This window comes from Pteropus medius, unplaced genomic scaffold, assembly GCF_902729225.1.
Source record: "Pteropus medius unplaced genomic scaffold, Ma_sr-lr_union100, whole genome shotgun sequence".
NCBI lineage: Eukaryota > Metazoa > Chordata > Mammalia > Chiroptera > Pteropodidae > Pteropus > Pteropus medius.
This window is the reverse complement of record NW_024349802.1, coordinates 11,410,407-11,429,910: the sequence shown is the minus strand read 5'-3', so window position 1 is coordinate 11,429,910 and position 19,504 is coordinate 11,410,407. Positions and strand designations below refer to the sequence as shown.

Sequence of the window (19,504 nt, the reverse complement as noted above, 5' to 3'; positions counted from 1 at the left end):
GGTACAGCACGAAGGGCGAGTTGTCGTTGGCGTCCAGCACCAGCACGCGCACCAGCGCCTGGCTGCTCAGCGCCGGGGAGCCGCGGGCCACGGCGCCCACGCCGAACTCCAAGACCCGCAGGGCCTCGTAATCCAGCGCCCTCAGGGCGAACAGCTGCCCGTTGTCCGCGTTGATGGACACCAGGGAGGCCAGGGGCAGCTGCGGGTCCTGGGGCGGCAGCAGCGAGTAGGTGACCTGGGCGTTGGCGCCCGCGTCTCTGTCTGTGGCGCTGACGCTGCCGATGTGCAGGGCGGGGCTGTTGTTCTCGCGGACGAACAGCGTGTAGGAGGTTTGAGTGAAGGCCGGGGCGTTGTCGTTGACGTCGGAGACCATCACGGTTACGTTGTGCTCTGTTTTCAGCCTGGGTGACCCCAAGTCGGTGACGGTGATGGTGACATTGTATTCAGCTTTGCTTTCTCTGTCCAGCGCACCTTCTGTCATTAGCATGTAAAAATTCTCCACAGAGGGTCTCAGAAGAAATGGCAGATTATCTTGAATGTAGCAAAGCATCTTTCCATTTTCTCCAGAATCTCTGTCTTTAATCTTAAAAACAGCCAATATGCTCTCAGGAGAATTCTCAGCAACGTGGTTGGAAAGTGATGACATGATCAGCTCAGGAGGATTGTCATTGGTGTCTAATACCTCAACCAAAACCATACATCTTGCAGAAAGGCCCCCACCGTCGACTGCCTGTATTTTTATTTTGTAAGACTTTACTATCTCAAAGTCAAGCAACACTCTTAGAACAATTTCCCCAGAATAAGGATTTATTTGAAAGGTTGTTCGAATATCTTCAGAAGCATCAAAAAATGAATAGGATATGTCTGCATAGACTCCAGAGTCTACATCTTCTGCTGAGACTTTAGCAATAATTGATCCTACTTGACTGTTCTCCGGAGCCTGGGTGTGGTAGATTGCCTGAGAAAATTCTGGGGCATTGTCATTGATGTCCAGGATCACAATGCGTATAGTGGCAGTCCCAGACCTGGGTGGTGACCCACCATCCAGTGCTGTGAGTGTTAAACTGAGCTCTTGCTGCTTCTCCCTATCCAGTGCCTTGTCCAACACTAGCTCTGGATATATCATACCTTCATCACTGTCGCTGATTTTAACATAGAAAAAAGAGTTGGGATTGATGGTGTAGTTTTGGATACCATTAAGTCCTCCATCTGAATCCTGTGCTCTTTCTAGTTGAAATGATGTTCCTTCAGCTGTATTTTCTAATATTTTTAAGACTATTTCTTTGTCCTGAAACACTGGTGAATGATCATTTATGTCCCTGACCCTCAGCTCAGCCCGATAAATCTGAAAGGGGTTATTCATTAAAATTTGGAAATACAACATACAGGGCTCTGTGGAGCCACACAGCTTTTCCCGGTCCAGTTGTTCATTTGTGAGCAAATCCCCAGTATGAGAATCCAGAAGCAAGTGATGTTCATTATCATCAAAGACCACCCGGGCTCCCCTTGTAACCAGCTCCTGGTCCCCTAGCCCCAGGTCCTTTGCCAGATTGACCACAAATGATCCTCTCTCTGTTTCCTCTGTCACTGAATATTGTCCAAATCCAGAACCTGCCAAGTATATTCCCCCAAACAGAACGAGAAACAGGACTTGCCTTTGTCTTGGGCAGCACAACCCTCCAGCCTCCATAGCTTCTTTTGAACACGTCTTTCGTCAATATTGGTCACAATCACAGCTCCCAGCATAAAGGAAAATGCAGTTGCAAACTCCAAATCTACACTACGTAGTAGCAGGGACCTGGGATTTTGTTCCTTTCCTAGTCTGGGGTAGCTGCGGTTTTCTCCCAGCCTACCTGCGGCGTTCTTTTTTGTTAGTGACATCAGCAGTGTTCTCAATTTAGTTCTTTTTTCCAGTCTCTTTAGCCTGCAGCGCCACCGCGTGGCCTCCAACAGACTCAAATGACTGAACCCAACTTGTGTGTGTATATATATTTATAAATTTATTCTTTAGGGGCTCATTTAAGTATTTCATTGTCTCGTGAAAAATAATATTGGGATAGAGAACTGTTCACGTTGTTGAGATTTTTCACTGCTTCATGAGAAAGCTAAAAATTCAACAGTTGGAAAAAGAAAGTTTCTAGCAGTTAACTCCACCTCATTGTGCTAGATTTACTTCCGTACTAGGCCTTTCACTTCTGACACTACTATCATGCAATGTCAGGAACCAAAGGGAAATTCGTGGTGACCTCTAGGACCACCAAAATAATAGTTTTTACTTTTCCAGAAACATTGGTTATAAGAACACTAAAAACCAACAAAAGAAACTTGTTTCACACCTTCTTCAACAAATTTTCTCAAAATCTATTACATTGCTTAAAAAGAATCATCACTCTATAATCCAGAAGGGAGCATATAGGTTTTCCCTCCTCTGTACTCCCATAAAACTTATATAATTGTCTCATAAATATTATTTCTTCCTGTTTCATGCCAATCTGTCTCTACTTAAAGATGGAAACTATGCCTTTGTCATCTTGGTTGGCAAATTAGACACTCATTAAATGTTTGCTGTATTCAGATATGCATAAATAAACGCTTGAATATGATACAAAACAAGTTTTAGTGACTTTAAAATTCTGACCATTTGAAAATTGTATCCTTTTATTTACTCATTCTTTGCAGTTTCTGTTCCCTTTTTTTATATGTCTTTGTCTTTTTATATTAGTTTTAAAATTACTTTCAGAATTAAAGAAGAGTTGGCCTTTATTTTAAGGTCATTCTAATAAAATCTAGTGGGATCTAATTTCTTTGCACAAAACAGGTGAGTAAAAAGTAAACCACACTAATGCCTATCCTAACACTATGGAAAATAAGGACATCATTTTAATGCCTGCCTCATATAGAATTTTATTCAAAGACCTAAAATACATAAAGGACCTCTATTTTCCCATAATAAGAATGAGATACAGAATAAATCGAGGGATATTATACAGAGAAAAGGCTAGATACTGCCCAAAACAGTAATTGTTGAATATAAAACTACACCGAATAAACCTCTGCTTGCTGACCTCTATTTTTTCAGCTGAATGAGACTGCATTGTCAGTCATTAAACACTTAAGAAGGATCTCTGATTTTTTCATACAGATGTAAATGCAAAAATAAAAATTAAATATTTCTGCATGATGCTATAGAATGCCTAAACTTTGCCTTTTTTGTCTTTAAATTTAACCATATATACACACACTTAATACCTTTCAATGGTGTTTCTTCTTACTTTCAGAGCTGATTAGAAATTTATTTATCACATTGTAACACAACAAAAATGTATATAAAATCGGCAGATATCAATACAGGGAAAGTAAAACTTTTTAAAAAGGTAATAGTTTAAGAAAACTGCTATAATGAGAACTGAAGATGACAAATCAAACACAATACCAGTTTTAAAAGGAAAATAGAAGAAATATCACATGGTACACAGATCACATGCAACAGATTATTTTAATAATTGAAAAATTCTACGCAAAATACTAAAATACTAAAATACTAAATGTAATTAGAAAGTGAATAAAGACATTTATATGGTGGAAAAATTAATAATATCAATTTTGAAGGTAAAGCAAATACATGAGGAAAAGAAAACTTCTGAACTAAACGTAAAATTGGAAATTGAGGATGAACCAAAATGAAAACAGCATCTTATTGGTGGTAGTGAACTTAAGCAATTTATTAATCGACATAATATATTAGAAGTTATATATTAGAAGTTATTGTCCTTATTAAATAGGTTCTTATCAATAATTAAATGCCAAAGCTATTTCGAAAGGATGGATTTTCTTCCATTTCTCTCCCAGAATTCTGGGATACGAGATTGGGGATAATCGGTTTTAGAAACTTAAACTCGCTGGTCCCCGAGCCCCCCATCAGACACACCTCATATTGGTAGCTGTGAGACAGGGTCCCCGTGCCGCTGACGTCCACCAGGTGGCCCGGAAAGTGGCCCTCGGGCACCGAGCAGCCACCTACCCAGGCGGCCCTATTCCTCCTGCATAGCCGCACCGCGACGAACGCCAGCACCGAGAACAGGAAGAGCGACGACACCGACGCCAGCGCGATGACCAGGTAGACGGTGAGCGGGTCGGCCTGGGCCGCGTCGGCAGCCGCTTCCGGGAGCGGCAGGTAGGGCTGCGAGAAGCCGTCCACCAGCAGCACGTGCAGCGTGACGCTGGCCGATAGCGGCGGCTCGCCATTGTCCTTGACCAGCACCAGCAGCCTGTGCTTGGCCGCGTCGCGCTCGCTCAGCAGCCGCGCCGTGCGCACCTCGCCGTTGTGCGCCCACACGCTGAACAGCCCGGGCTCCGTGGCCTTGAGCAGCTGGTACGACAGCCAGGCGTTCTGGCCCGAGTCGCCGTCCACCGCCACCACCTTGCTCACCAGGTAGCCCGGCTCGGCCGCCCTGGGCACCAGCTCGGTGCAGGGCGCAGAGCCGTTCTGCAGCGGGTACAGCACGAAGGGCGAGTTGTCGTTGGCGTCCAGCACCAGCACGCGCACCAGCGCCTGGCTGCTCAGCGCCGGGGAGCCGTGGTCCACGGCGCCCACGCCGAACTCCAAGACCCGCAGGGCCTCGTAATCCAGCGCCCTCAGGGCGAACAGCTGCCCGTTGTCCGCGTTGATGGACACCAGGGAGGCCAGGGGCAGCTGCGGGTCCTGGGGCGGCAGCAGCGAGTAGGTGACCTGGGCGTTGGCGCCCGCGTCTCTGTCTGTGGCGCTGACGCTGCCGATGTGCAGGGCGGGGCTGTTGTTCTCGCGGACGAACAGCGTGTAGGAGGTTTGGGTGAAGGCCGGGGCGTTGTCGTTGACGTCAGAGACCTTCACGGTTATGTTGTGCTCCGTTTTCAGCCTGGGTTTCCCCAAGTCAGTGACAATGATAATGATGTTGTATTCGGCTCTTTCTTCTCTGTCTAGTGCTCTCTTCGTTACCAAGGTGTAAAAGTTCTTGACTGAAGGTCTTAGAAGAAAAGGAAGGTCATCCTGGATGGAAGAAATAGTCTTTCCATTATCCCCTGAGTCAGGATCTGAAACACTGAAAACAGCAACTACGATCTCAGGCGAGTTCTCTGGGATGGGGCTGGTGAATGCTGACATGGTCACTTTTGGAGGATTATCATTCACATCCACCACCTGCAGGAGAAGAGTGCATTTTCCTGAAAGACCTCCCCCATCAGTGGCTTTGATGTCTACTTCATAAGACCGCACTGTTTCAAAATCTACTTGTTTTTTCAGTCGAATTTCTCCTGTCATAAGATTTACCTCTAAAGTTTTGCTAATGTCTTCTGAAGGCTGAAAGAATGAATATGATATTTTTCCATTGTCACCGCTGTCTAAATCTCTGGCAGAGACGTTGACAACCAGGGAGCCAACAAGGCTGTTCTCGGGAATATGCACCTTGTAGAGCCGCTGCTCAAACTCAGGGGCGTTATCATTGACGTCCACCACTTCGATGAGCACCTGGGCGGTCCCCTGACGGGGTGGAGAGCCACCATCCAGGGCTGTCAGGGTTAATGTGATTTCAGGCTCCTCCTCCCGATCCAGCTCTTTGTCCAACACTAGCTCAGGGTATTTTCTGCCATCGCTGAGATTGTGGGTTAGAACTTGGAAATGCAGGTTGTGGCTGATTTTGTAGTTCTGAACATTGTTGCTTCCTACGTCCAAGTCCAGAGCATTACTCAGAGGTAATGCGATTCCTAGAGGACTGTTTTCTGGTATTTTTACAATCATTTCTCTTTCCGTGAACACAGGAGAGTGGTCATTTATGTCCTTTACCGTCAGTTCAGCCTGAAATATCTCTAAGGGATTTTCCATTAGCACTTGGAAATGTAGTACACAAGGCTCAATAGAACCGCATAGCTCCTCTCGGTCTGGTTTCTCATTTATGAGCAAATCTCCAGTCTGAACCTTGAGCTGCAAATACTCTTTGTGACCTTGAAAAATGATCCGGGCCCCACGGGTGGATATCTCCGTCAACCCCAATCCCAGGTCTTTTCCTAGATTTGCCACAAAGAATCCCTTCTCCGTTTCTTCCACTACTGAATAGGGCCCTAACTCGGCACCCACCCCAGACATATTCAGCAAAAGAAAGAAAACTAGGACTTGCCTTTGTCTCCGATTGCACATCCATCCAGTCTCCATTGCTGTTTCCTGAAAATTTGGTTCACAGGAGCTTCATGTATGCCCAGTATCCTTGTAGCCCGGTCTTGAAGTCCAGAATGTTGGAAGTGTGTTGCTAAATAGAGGTTTTATAAATGTTCAAACTCAATTCACTCTGGCTGAGAAGGCTGTTCTTTAGCTTCCAGGCAGTGTGAAACTGTTTGGCTGGATACTGGAGCTGTGGAGGCAATTCTGTTTTCCATCATTTAACCTGCAGCGCCACCATGCGTTCTCACTGCGTCTTATATTTTCTGGCTTAACATTGGATACAGAATTCTCTTAAGTGTACCAAATAAATTGTGTAAATTGTATTCTGTAATATAAAATACCGAGTTCTATTTTCACGTGTTTTCTGTGTGTTGTTGCACGGAGCAAACTGTCACTTATATTATTGACTCTTTAAAGCTGTTGAGGTTTAATGGTTAAGTAAAATAATTTAACATTTAAGTTGAAAAGGACATAAATTTAGAAGCAAAATGTTTTCAAAGTAACATGGGAACAGTTTCATAAGTACACATTTTTCATGATACATACATATTATAAAATTACAAATGAGTTGACACTGCAAAATTGCAATCGATAGCAGTTCCAAAGTGACTTATCAAGAGTAGGTTACTCCTCTTCTTTCCAAAACCTAAGACTAACAACTGTAAGTTTTCACAGTTTCAAATTATTGGAAAATTATTTCCCAAATAGCCAGATCTCAAGGTTAGGCCTGCATGCTTTGGGATGCTTTTAAATTATTGTGATGCAAATAATTTGTTTTATTCTTTTTTAAAAAACAGTTTTAGTAAGATATAATTCCCATACCATACAATTCATCCATTTAAAGTGTATGATTCAGTGGCTTCTTAGTATATTCAGAGTAGTGCGTCCATCACCACAGCCAATTTTAGAACATTTTCATCACCCCATAAAACTGTACCCTTGAGCTATCACACCCACTATTCCCCTGTCCCTCTTGCCCCAAACCCTAATCAGTCACTAATTTACTTTCTGTTTCAATAGACCTCTATATTCTGTACTTTCATGTTAGTGGAATAATAATAACATGTGGACTTTTGTGACTGGCTTCTTTCAATTAGCATGTTTTCAGTGTTCATTCAAGTTGTAGTTTATGCCAGTACTTTCTTCCTTTTGTGACTGAATAATATTCCAATGTATAGATATATCACATTTTGATTATCCATCCATCTGTTGATAGACATTTGAGTTGTTTCCACCTTTTAACTATTATAAATAATCTATGATAGTGTTTGTGTGGACATATGTTTCATTTCTCTGGGAGTAGAATTGCTAGGTCATAAAGTCTCTGTAGATTTGAGTAACTGCCAATCTTTTTTCCAGAAGAGTTTCACCATTTTACATTACCACCAGCAGTGTATCCACATTCTAATTTTGCACATCCTCCCAACACTTGCTGTTATCTGACTTTTTGATTCTAGTCATCCTAGTAGATTTGAAGTGGCAGCTCATTATGATTTTGATTTTCATTTCTCTGATGAGTAATAATGTTAAACATCTTTTCTTGTGCTTATTGGCCATTTGTATATCTTCCTTCAAGAAATGTCTATTCAGATCTTTGCCCATTTTTAAACAGGGTTATTTGTCTTTTTATAATTAAGTTTTAAGAGTTCTTTACATATTCTAGGTACAAGTCCCTTATCAGATTTGTATTCTTTTGTTCAGGTTTTCCATTTCTATAATTTAAATCACATTCTTAAATTATCATAAAGATTTATGATATCTTTCTTTATCCATTTAATGTTCTTGTTAAGAATTTTTACAAGTTTATTAATTACCTTTTCTGGGGTTAAAACATCTATCTAATCAATGAGGCCTAAACTCTTGGTATAAAAACCTTTATGTGCCTTCCTTTGGCCACAGTGGTACCACTAGATCAGATCATTTTCTTCCAAGTAGCCAATCTGTGGTAGGCAGAATAATGGCCATCCACTGAACGATGTTCATGCCTTATTTCCCAAAAATCTGTAAATGTTATCATATATAGCAAAAGAGACTTCACAGATATAATTAAATTGAGTACATTGTTAAGGGAAGATCATCCCGGATCATCTGGGTAAGACAGAATCTTTTTTGGCTATGGTCAAAGGGAGATGTGACTATGAATGATCAGGGAGACACAATGTGCTGGCTTTGAAGATGGAATAAGGTCCCATGAGTCAAGTAATGTAGGCAGCATCTAAGAGCTAGAAAAGACAAAGAAATGGATTCTCTTCTAGAGCCACCAAAAAGAAGGCATCCCTCCTGACACCTTAATTTTAGCCCAGTAAGAGCCATATTTGACATCTGATCTACAGAACTATAAGGTAATACATTTTTATTGTTTTAAGTAACTACATATGTGGTAATTATTTTATAGCAGCAATAGAAAACTGATACAAAACACAAACATAGATTCTCATGCACCCAGCAGCTTATAGATTTACCAATCTATAAGAATAGTATTATCAGAGCAAATGCTGAAGAATGTCTGATTCAGTTCTGGTGAGCCATTCTTTCAGAATAAAGTCATTCGTTACCCTAGACATTTTTTTTTTCCAGCATACTTTTAAAGAGGAGTTGCCAAAAAATATTGTTAATTATAACAGAAAATAATAGGAACCTATCATTTTTCCCATAAATTTCCAGAATCTCTAAATTATTTAGTGATAAAAATTCCTCCACAATATTGTTGATACTTTTCTGAAATTAGTTATTTAATTTATAATTAATACTAAGATAGCAACTGCTTTCAAATAAATGGTAAACTAAAATGACAACAGCATATTTAATTTGAATAAGGGACTTACAAATATCTGTATAATAAAGCAAGTTTCAACTTTCCAAAGAAAATGAAAAATATGTTTTAAGGATGACAGAAAAAGACTGAAGGTATAGTACAAGAAATTCAAGAAATACAACTATAGGATAACTCTACTCCCTATTCAAGGCATTTGTTTCTGCAATAATGAATGTGATATGTTGAAAATATACAGAAAGATAATCAGCTGATTCACTTGTGTTGAAAATTAATTGTGGTACCTGACCTAGCTTATGTAGGTCAGTGCTTCTATAAGAACTTTGGGTTTATTGGTCCAGAACAGTGTGGCCATTGATATAGAAACAAATACACACTATAGAACAATAGTCACATTTCTACATAGGAGTTCAGTTCATGGAATAGATGAATTTCACTTCCTTTGTTAGGAAGACAATGCTACCAGTTAACGCTTGCCATTATAGCATATGAGTTAAGAACTGCGGCATTCAATTCAAGTAGACTGAGGATATATTTCAAAATTTTCCTTTTACTGTGCAGAATTTCAAGCAATTTACTTCACCTTTCTTAGCTTCAGTTTTCATATGTAAAAGAGGGTATAATATGCCAACTCCCTTAAGGTTTGGCAGAGGATTAAAAAGATGACAAATGTAAAGCACTCTGTACATGACTTTTAACTAAACTAGAAATCAAGAAACGAAAGCTTAAAAAGATCAGTTAGATCAAACTATACACTTAAGATCTGTGCATTTTACTTATTATACAATAGTTTAATGAAAAATCTTAATATTAAAGCATTAGGATTAGATTCCACTGGAGGGGGGCACAAAACTAAAAAGATAGTGGCTTAAATGAGATAGAAGTTCCTTTATTTACCGAGTAAAAAAGTTCAGAAGAAGCAATTCAGGATGACATAATGACTCTGTGATCATCAAGGACCCTCATCGTTTAAAAATTTATTCTATATGGTCGTTCTTCGTCTATTATTTCAATCCTTAGGGTTGCTTTATGGCCCAACATGGCTGGCTGTGTTCCAACTATGACTTACAATTTATAAGCAGCAAAGAACAGTTAGAGAAAGACAAAAAAGGACCTATTCCTGGATGAGTTATCTCCCCTAAACAGATTTCTTGGAAGTCTTCTACAATATTTGTATATACATGTCGTTGACTAAACCCTGGTCAAATGCCCTGTTCTGGCTGCCAAGGAGGTTGGCAAAATGTATTCTTTTGAATAATCACACTAATGCCTTTAGTGAAATCTAAAGTCAGTTATTAAAGAAGAAAAAATGAATGGGTATTGGGTGGCCACTGCATTTTCTGTCACAGATGCTCTGTGTTTCCCAAGAGGAAAAAGCCAGTTTCACTACTATGCTATTTCATCTCACAGGATAAATACAGTGTAGCTTACTCTCTCCTTTGAACACCAATGAAACTAAAGGAAAACAATCAAAATGATTATATTAAAATTAACACTGGTATATTAATGAAAGGAAGCACCATCAATATAACATTTTAAGAGAAAACAATAGCAAAGATAACTGCTATGAGAACAGAATAAAGCAAGACCCAAATTCTCATGGTACCAGTTCTCTTTCCTTCCTGGTTAGGCATACTTCCCCATAAGTGTTAATGTATTACTGCTCTTATATACCTAATGGTTTAAAAACTAATGAAAAATTTAAAAGTTCAAGGAAATTTAATCACTTATATAGAATTAACTTTTAACTGTTTTTCCTCTAATAATTCATAAGCTATTCCAGATTCAGCATTTGAACTATTGATTTCATCAGTCTTTTGAGAGGCAAAACTAAGGACCATTCATCTTGTTATACTAATGGAAAAACAAACAAAATACCATTCTTTAAAATGATGGAATATCAGAAAATTTCCAGCAAGTTTAGTGTAATTGAAAAATTCATAATATATTGACTGAAAATCCATCACCTTGAACTAATCAATTTTAAATATTTGGAATATGATAAAGAATTATTGTCCCTGAATACTGAGACTAAAGTCATTTCTAAAGCTGGGGTTTTCTTCTATTTCTGACGCAAGGTAATTGCCTTGGGAATTGGGCACGATAGGCTTCAGAAACTTCAACTCGCTGGTCCCTGAGCCTCCCCTCAGATACACTTCATACTTGTAGCTCTGGGACAGGGTCCCCGTGCCGCTGACGTCCACCAGGTGGCCCGGGAAGTGGCCCTCAGGCACCGAGCAGCCACCCACCCAGGCGGCCCTGCCCCTCCTGCACAACTTCACCGCGATGAACGCCAGCACCGAGAACAGGAAGAGCGACGACACCGACGCCAGCGCGATGACCAGGTAGACGGTGAGCGGGTCGGCCTGGGCCGCGTCGGCAGCCGCTTCCGGGAGCGGCAGGTAGGGCTGCGAGAAGCCGTCCACCAGCAGCACGTGCAGCGTGACGCTGGCCGACAGCGGCGGCTCGCCATTGTCCTTGACCAGCACCAGCAGCCTGTGCTTGGCCGCGTCGCGCTCGCTCAGCAGCCGCGCCGTGCGCACCTCGCCGTTGTGCGCCCACACGCTGAACAGCCCGGGCTCCGTGGCCTTGAGCAGCTGGTACGACAGCCAGGCGTTCTGGCCCGAGTCGCCGTCCACCGCCACCACCTTGCTCACCAGGTAGCCCGGCTCGGCCGCCCTGGGCACCAGCTCGGTGCAGGGCGCAGAGCCGTTCTGCAGCGGGTACAGCACGAAGGGCGAGTTGTCGTTGGCATCCAGCACCAGCACGCGCACCAGCGCCTGGCTGCTCAGCGCCGGGGAGCCGCGGTCCGCGGCGCCCACGCCGAACTCCAAGACCCGCAGGGCCTCGTAATCCAGCGCCCTCAGGGCGAACAGCTGCCCGTTGTCCGCGTTGATGGACACCAGAGAGGCCAGGGGCAGCTGCGGGTCCTGGGGCGGCAGCAGCGAGTAGGTGACCTGGGCGTTGGCGCCCGCGTCTCTGTCTGTGGCGCTGACGCTGCCGATGTGCAGGGCGGGGCTGTTGTTCTCGCGGACGAACAGCGTGTAGGAGGTTTGGGTGAAGGCCGGGGCGTTGTCGTTGACGTCAGAGACCATTACGGTAATGTTGTGCTCGGTTTTCAGTCTGGGTGTCCCCAAGTCGGTGACGGTGATGGTGATGTTGTACTCGGCTCTGGCCTCTCTGTCCAGTGGCTTCTCTGTTACTAGGGTGTAAAAGTTTTCCAAGGAAGATTTTAGAGAAAAGGGTAGATCGTCTTGGATGGAGCAACTTATTTTCCCGTTTTCTTCTGAATCAAGATCCGAAACACTGAAAACTGCAACCACAGTCTCAGGTGAGTTCTCAGGGATCTGTCTGGTAAGTGCGGACATGGTTACTTCTGGGGCATTGTCGTTCACATCCAAAACTTGAGTCAGAACCGTGCATTTTCCAGACAAGCTTCCAGTATCTCTGGCCTCAATATTGATCTCATAGGACTGAATTGTTTCGAAATCAAGATGTTTTTTCAATCGAATGTCTCCTGTCATGGGATTAAGCTCAAAGGTTTTGCTAATCTCTTCTGAAGCCTGGAAAAGCGAATAGGAAATCTCTCCGTTGACTCCTATGTCTATATCGGTAGCAGAGACCGTGACAACCAGGAAGCCTATGGGACTGTCCTCAGGGATCTGCACTCTATAGAAAGGCTGCTCAAATTTGGGAGCATTATCGTTGATGTCCACGACTTCAATGTAGACCTGAGCGGTGCCAGAACGTGGTGGAGAGCCGCCATCCTGAGCGCTGAGGGTTAACCTGAGCTCAGGTTCCGACTCGCGATCCAGCACTTTGTCCAGCACCAGCTCGGGATATTTACTGCCATCGCTGCGTTGGCGGGTATGGACTCGAAAATAGGAGTTGGGGCTGATTATATAGCTCTCAATATTATTTCGTCCTACATCCACGTCCCGAGCGTTCTTCAAAGGAAATGCCGTCCCAGGCGGACTGCTCTCTGATATTTTCAGCAACATCTCTCTGTCCATGAACACCGGAGCGTGGTCATTTATGTCTATTACTTGTAGCTCAGCTTGAAAAAACTCTAAGGGATTCTCTAGCAACACCTGGAAACGCAGCACACAGGGCTCTGTGTGACCGCACAATTCCTCGCGGTCCAGTTTCTCATTTAGCAACAAGTCCCCGGTCTCCTGATCGAGCTGCAAATGCAGTTTGTTCCCTTTGGAAATGACCCTAGGCCCCCGCTTGGATAGTTCCCCCTGCTCCAGACCCAGGTCCTTTGCTAAACTGGTTACAAACGAGCTCCCCTCAGTTTCCTCCACCACAGAATAGCGCCTAGGTTCAGTGCCCGCCTGAGATAAGCCCAAGAAGAAAAAGAAGAAAAGGACTTGCCTTTGTCTGCAAATGAGCTTCCTGCTGGCCTCCATTGTTCTTGTTTGGTACAATCTCAGCTGGTTCCGCTGAGCTGTAAAGAATTCAGTGTCTGAGCTGTGATAATTCCACAAGATACCTCAGAATATTCCTCTGAGTAGTCCTTTTTAGAGGACCCGGTCGTCCTTTTGTGGCACCCAAGCTTGTCGTGGGCTTCCAGGCTCTGCCGTTAAGTTTTGCCTGGTAATGGAGGCGCAGCTGTGGTTCCAGTTTGTACCTTCTTATCCTGCAGCGCCACCGCGCGTCCTCACAGGATCTTACATCTTTTGGGATGAAAATGGATGCACTAGTTCTCTTTCCTATATTGTACAGGTTACAACACTGCACTTACTATCGCCAGACCTTATGAGTGCAGACAATCGTCTGAGGGCCTCACAAGAGAAATGACATTAGTAGGGACTTTCTACTTTTAATAAGGTTAATTGAGTTTGGAGCAAAAAACTATTTATGTATCAGATTGGCAGAAAAGAAAGAATATATGCAGGAAAAAAATGTAAATACATAATTGGACTAACATAGAAAAGTTTCAGAATTATATACTTTTATTGCCATGAGCTATGAGAATAATTAGTAGCTATGCATCTTGGACAAATTATTTAAACTCTGCCTCAGTTTACTCATCTGTAAGATGGAGTTATAATAGTATCTACTACATAGGACTGCTGAGTTCTCCCCATACAGATGAGGAAACTGAGGCAGAAACAGACTAATCTTATAAACACACACACACACGCGCGCGCGCGCACACATACACACCCCAGGCATGTAATTTGGTGCCACCAGATAGCTGAGTTTGCATGAGTCCATTTCCATGACTAGAAAAACCTTCAATATTCATGTGGTAGAAGAATGCATGAGCAGAATTATTTATCTAAGGTATAAGTTGACTTGTAAAATGACAGAACAAAGAAAGACTGGAAATTTTGTCTAATAGAGGTATAATCTGTTACGGCAGTGGTGATTCTGTATTTAGAAGGATGTCCTATTTTTGTTAACTCCACTTCTCTTCTTACACCGTCAATTTTTAAACACCTTTTATTTCGAAAAATTTCAAACCCCTTTAAGGAGATAAGTATGATGATGCCCCAGGTACTCATAACTAACTTCAACAATTATGAATATTTTGCCATAATTGTTGATCTCTCTAACATTTTCAAATCTCAGATGAACTAAATTTCACCCATAAATAGTTCATTATATACCTCTAACTTTTAATGACCTAAAAACAACCACAATGCCATACCATGCTTAAGAAATTAGGTTAATATTATTTAACATCCATCTATATTCAAATATCTCCAATTCTTTCACAGTTGTTATGGTTGTTTGAATCTTGATTCAAACAAGATGCACCACACATTGCATTTGTTGGTATGTCTCTTAATTTATTTCATTGTGTAAAATTCCCTCCTCTCTTTTTCCATGTCATCCATTTGCTGGAAAAACTGGATAAGTTTATTCTGACACTATAAAAACAACTTAAGGTTATCTTGAGGGATTTTTTTTTGTCTTTAGACTGTATCCCATTAGTAATGCACGGTAATAGTACTATTTTGAGAGTTACCAGCATTAGTTTATAATATATTCAGAATACAGCTATGCAAAAATTACCTGGATAATGTTAACAAAAAAAGCAGTTACAGATTATTATAACAAAGTCCTCCTCAACTTCCCAGAATATCTAAGTAATTTAATGATAATTTGTTTCTCCTTAATAGTACCTATTTAAAACTATTCTTTTGAAAATACTTTCACAAGACATCACTGTAGTGTATTGAATAAGAAACTTTAAAAATAAACTTTCAAATTAAAGGAGGAAAATGTGTTTAAAAAGTAGGTAAAGACTACTATAGAAAAATTACTGCAATGTGAGGAAAATAATAAACTAATGAAGCAATTAAAATTATGTAACATTTCTATTAAGGGTCATTAATCTTTTCTGTGAAAGAACGATCATATGTTCAGATAACAAGGAGAAAACACAAATTGATCTTCCAATTTTTTAAACTTAAGATTTGGTTAGATCAGAGCTTTAATAATAATAGTCAAATAATTGATCCAATCTGGGCTATTGGTTTATAAGAAAATAAAACCAGTATATATATATATATATTTTTCCAAATACATATATATATTTTCCAAATATAGAAAAGACTGAACAGTAATATGAATATTTAAAAGTGTTAAAATAGTGTATGATGCATAGTAATTACTTTTTAAAAAGCTTTAAAAGATACTCTATAATCTGTGTTTCTAAAACTTAGCATAGGTATACTTCTACAGCACTGAAATCAACTCAGAAAATAAAAGTTTGAAGACAACGAAAAGCAATTTACAACATCTCAAACAAAATTCATCACGTTAAAGACTGCACACAATACACGATTGTTAGATATAAAATAGACACATCACATGCTTCCTGGAGAAGTATTAGGGCTAAAGTTGGATCCTCTTCTGTGTAAAGAATTTTTTTCTGTGACTTTAAGAATACTTTAAACAATGTGAAAGCACTCCTCTAGAGGTAACTCAGGATAAATCTCTTATGAATGTATTCATAGACACAATACTTGCATTTATTTTTCATTCTTTATCAGAAACCCAATTCATTCTGAAAAGAAGGATATTCTTCCACTTTCCTCCCTGAGCTCTGGGAATGCAGATTAGAGATAATCGGCCTCAGGAACTTGAACTCATTAGTACCTGAGCCTCCCATCAGACAAACTTCATACTGGTAGCTCTGGGACAGGGTCCCCGTGCCGCTGACGTCCACCAGGTGGCCTGGAAAGTGGCCCTCGGGCACCGAGCAGCCACCCACCCAGGCGGCCCTATTCCTCCTGCACAGCCGCACTGCGATGAACGCCAGCACCGAGAACAGGAAGAGCGACGACACCGACGCCAGCGCGATGACCAGGTAGACCGTGAGCGGGTCGGCCTGGGCCGCGTCGGCAGCCGCTTCCGGGAGCGGCAGGTAGGGCTGCGAGAAGCCGTCCACCAGCAGCACGTGCAGCGTGACGCTGGCCGATAGCGGCGGCTCGCCATTGTCCTTGACCAGCACCAGCAGCCTGTGCTTGGCCGCGTCGCGCTCGCTCAGCAGCCGCGCCGTGCGCACCTCGCCGTTGTGCGCCCACACGCTGAACAGCCCGGGCTCCGTGGCCTTGAGCAGCTGGTACGACAGCCAGGCGTTCTGGCCCGAGTCGCCGTCCACCGCCACCACCTTGCTCACCAGGTAGCCCGGCTCGGCCGCCCTGGGCACCAGCTCGGTGCAGGGCGCAGAGCCGTTCTGCAGCGGGTACAGCACGAAGGGCGAGTTGTCGTTGGCGTCCAGCACCAGCACGCGCACCAGCGCCCGGCTGCTCAGCGCCGGGGAGCCGCGGTCCGCGGCGCCCACGCCGAACTCCAAGACCCGCAGGGCCTCGTAATCCAGCGCCCTCAGGGCGAACAGCTGCCCGTTGTCCGCGTTGATGGACACCAGGGAGGCCAGGGGCAGCTGCGGGTCCTGGGGCGGCAGCAGCGAGTAGGTGACCTGGGCGTTGGCGCCCGCGTCTCTGTCTGTGGCGCTGACGCTGCCGATGTGCAGGGCGGGGCTGTTGTTCTCGCGGACGAACAGCGTGTAGGAGGTTTGGGTGAAGGCCGGGGCGTTGTCGTTGACGTCGGAGACCAATACGGTAATGTTGTGCTGGGTTTTCAGTCTGGGAGTCCCTAAGTCGGTGACGGTGATGGTGATGTTGTACTCGGATCTTGTCTCTCTGTCCAGCACTCCTTCTGTTACCAAGGTGTAGAAATTTTCTACGGTAAGTTTCAGAAGAAAGGGGAGATGATCTTGGATGGAACACATCATTTTGCCATTGTCCCCAGAGTCTGGATCTGAAATTCCGAAAATAGCAACCACAGTGTCACGTGCGTTTTCTGGGATATCACTGATGAGTAATGACATGGTCAGTTCCGGGACGTTGTCGTTTACATCCATTACTTCTATGACTACAGTGCAGGTTCCTGAAAGACCCCCACCATCTGAGGCCTCAATTTCCATTCGATAAGATTGAATTTCCTCAAAATCCAACATTCTTTTTAATCGAATTTCTCCTGTGATTGCGTTTATTTCAAACACCTGAATGACTTGATTTGAGGATTGGAAAAATGAGTAGGAGAGCTCTCCATGAGTTCCAGCATCTAAATCTCTAGCAGAGACAGTGATGACAAGGGAGCCTACAGGGCTGTTTTCTAATACCTGAACCTCATAGAGCAACTGATCAAATTCAGGGGCATTGTCATTTATGTCCAGGACTACAATGATAACCTGGGATGTCCCAGTCCTGGGCGGTGACCCGCCATCCAGCGCCGTGAGGGTTAACCTGAGCTCTGGCTCCTCCTCTCGGTCCAGCTCTTTGTCCAGCACCAGTTCCGGGTATTTCCTGCCATCGCTGCGATTACGAGTAAAAAGATGGAAATGGGAGTTGGAGCTAATTGTGTAGTTCTGAACTGTGTTGCTGCCCACGTCTAAATCCTGAGCTATTTTCAAAGGAAATGCAGTCCCCGGATGGCTGCTTTCTGAGATCTTTAGAAGGATTTCCTTTTCCAGGAATTCTGGGGCATGGTCATTTACATCTTGGAGCTGTAGTTCACCTTGAATAAACTGCACTGGGTTTTTCAGTAACACCTGGAAATGCAGTATACATCGCTCTGTGTCACCACACAACTCTTCCCGGTCCATTTTTTCTTCTAGGAGTAAATTCCCACTCTTCTGCTCGAGCTGCAAATGCTGTTTGGTCCCTTTGGAAAGAATCTGGGCGCCCCTCATGGCCAGCTCCCCTAAGTCCAGCCCCAAATCTTTTGCTAGGTTGGCCACAAAAGAACCACTATCCTTCTCTTCTGGAACAGAATACTTAATGGTCGCACCGCCCGCCTCCCACGATAGTAATAGAATGATAATGGCGGTCACTTGCCTTTTCTGGGGCGCTTTGGGTAGCTGTGTCTCCATCCTTCCTCCAGGTGCAAAAGATCCAGTATTAAATCACAAAATAATTGCTTTGCAGCCAACTCTGCAATCTTGGCTTAATAATCTTGAGTTAGTTCTTAACATGGACTGACATGGAGACAGCTGCCTCTCTGAAATCTTCTATCCCCGGTGGTGTAAAATGTTTCCTTTGTGTGCTGCCAGACACTGCTCAGCTTTATGGAGTCTCAAAGTCATGAGACATTTTTTCACTCTTATCCTGCAGCGCCACCAAGCGTTCTGCTTTACAACTTCAGGTAATTTTCATTTTAAAGCGTAATGTAATAGCGAAAACGCATTGAATGCCTTTTGGGTCGTGGAGTATCTTTTGTGCAGTCTTCTCCAGGGAGCTAACAATAGTTTTGAGAGCAAAGTAATACCTATTTATCTATATCTATATTCATCTTCTTTTAAAAGATACAAGTTCAGTATACAAAACTCAGCTGGAGACAAATTTATCTAGTCATTTAATAAGTATTTGTGCAGAAAATTTTCTAGTTTCTGGATATAAGATGGTAAATTAAACACAAAAATTCTTGCTCTCGAGGAGCTTACATTTAATCACAAAAATCATAATTTGTTCTATTGTGTTAGAAGTTACGAACTTTAAATACATTTTCTACTCCCAAATTGAAATAGACCTATTACTCCTGAAAAAAATATGACTTCTTGTCAGTCTCTGGGCTACATAGCCTTTGGGAATTTTTTTTCTTCATAAATTCATTGTGTGCGTAGCCCAGTAAAGTTGAGAGGAAATTGCCATTTGTTTTATTAGAAGTCAATAGGAGCTCAGAATTCGGGCAATGTCTTGCTACAAACATGAAGAAGACAATAAAGTCAATGAAGTCAAAGATATACTTTCTAGGAAAGGGTTTTGACCTTGCAGCAATGGATAGGGGCCCATCCGAGTGTACATTTTCTGGGACTATGGAGAAGGGGTTTGAAAAACACCACCACACCAACAAAAGTCATGTGGTTGGAGTGATAATAGCAAAACAAGCTGCTTCTACCAAAGAAGAATGCTATTATTCCAAGGAGGACAGGTTAAAAATCTAGGAATAAAACAGAATAAGTATTCCCTACACTCATTGAATCTATTGGTAACCATCCATGACAAAGAGCCATGACAGTT

The 19,504-nt window shown here is 42.8% G+C and overlaps 4 protein-coding genes across 4 annotated transcripts in view; all 4 read right to left on the bottom strand.

The window, feature by feature from the left end:
* The window catches only part of LOC120581194 (protocadherin beta-10-like), a 5,088-nt gene extending 1,521 nt beyond the window's left edge, over positions 1-3,567 (bottom strand). Inside the window, exon 1 of the mRNA XM_039835932.1 lies at positions 6-3,567. Within this exon, the coding sequence (XP_039691866.1) occupies positions 6-1,690 (1,685 nt within the window). The 5' untranslated portion in view covers positions 1,691-3,567. The remainder of the gene's footprint in view (positions 1-5) is intronic.
* A 130-nt stretch (positions 3,568-3,697) lies between these two features.
* LOC120581438 (protocadherin beta-16-like) lies at positions 3,698-8,379 on the bottom strand. Its single transcript, XM_039836348.1, has one exon. It carries the CDS (start codon positions 6,182-6,184, stop codon positions 3,797-3,799), a length of 2,388 nt encoding a protein of 795 aa, XP_039692282.1. The 5' UTR covers positions 6,185-8,379; the 3' UTR covers positions 3,698-3,796.
* A 522-nt stretch (positions 8,380-8,901) lies between these two features.
* On the bottom strand, positions 8,902-14,510 carry LOC120581432 (protocadherin beta-8-like). Its single transcript, XM_039836341.1, has one exon. The coding sequence runs from the start codon at positions 13,373-13,375 to the stop codon at positions 10,973-10,975; it is 2,403 nt and encodes an 800-aa protein (XP_039692275.1). The 5' UTR covers positions 13,376-14,510; the 3' UTR covers positions 8,902-10,972.
* A 139-nt stretch (positions 14,511-14,649) lies between these two features.
* Positions 14,650-19,441, bottom strand: LOC120581434 (protocadherin beta-17-like). Its single transcript, XM_039836346.1, has one exon. The coding sequence runs from the start codon at positions 18,355-18,357 to the stop codon at positions 15,970-15,972; it is 2,388 nt and encodes a 795-aa protein (XP_039692280.1). The 5' UTR covers positions 18,358-19,441; the 3' UTR covers positions 14,650-15,969.
* Between the last annotated feature and the right edge of the window lie 63 nt (positions 19,442-19,504).

Bases quoted from the DNA above. Each gene is read 5' to 3' on its own strand.
- LOC120581438 (XM_039836348.1), bottom strand. From the start codon at position 6,184: ATGGAGACTGGATGGATGTGCAATCGGAGACAAAGGCAAGTCCTAGTT.
- LOC120581432 (XM_039836341.1), bottom strand. From the start codon at position 13,375: ATGGAGGCCAGCAGGAAGCTCATTTGCAGACAAAGGCAAGTCCTTTTC.
- LOC120581434 (XM_039836346.1), bottom strand. From the start codon at position 18,357: ATGGAGACACAGCTACCCAAAGCGCCCCAGAAAAGGCAAGTGACCGCC.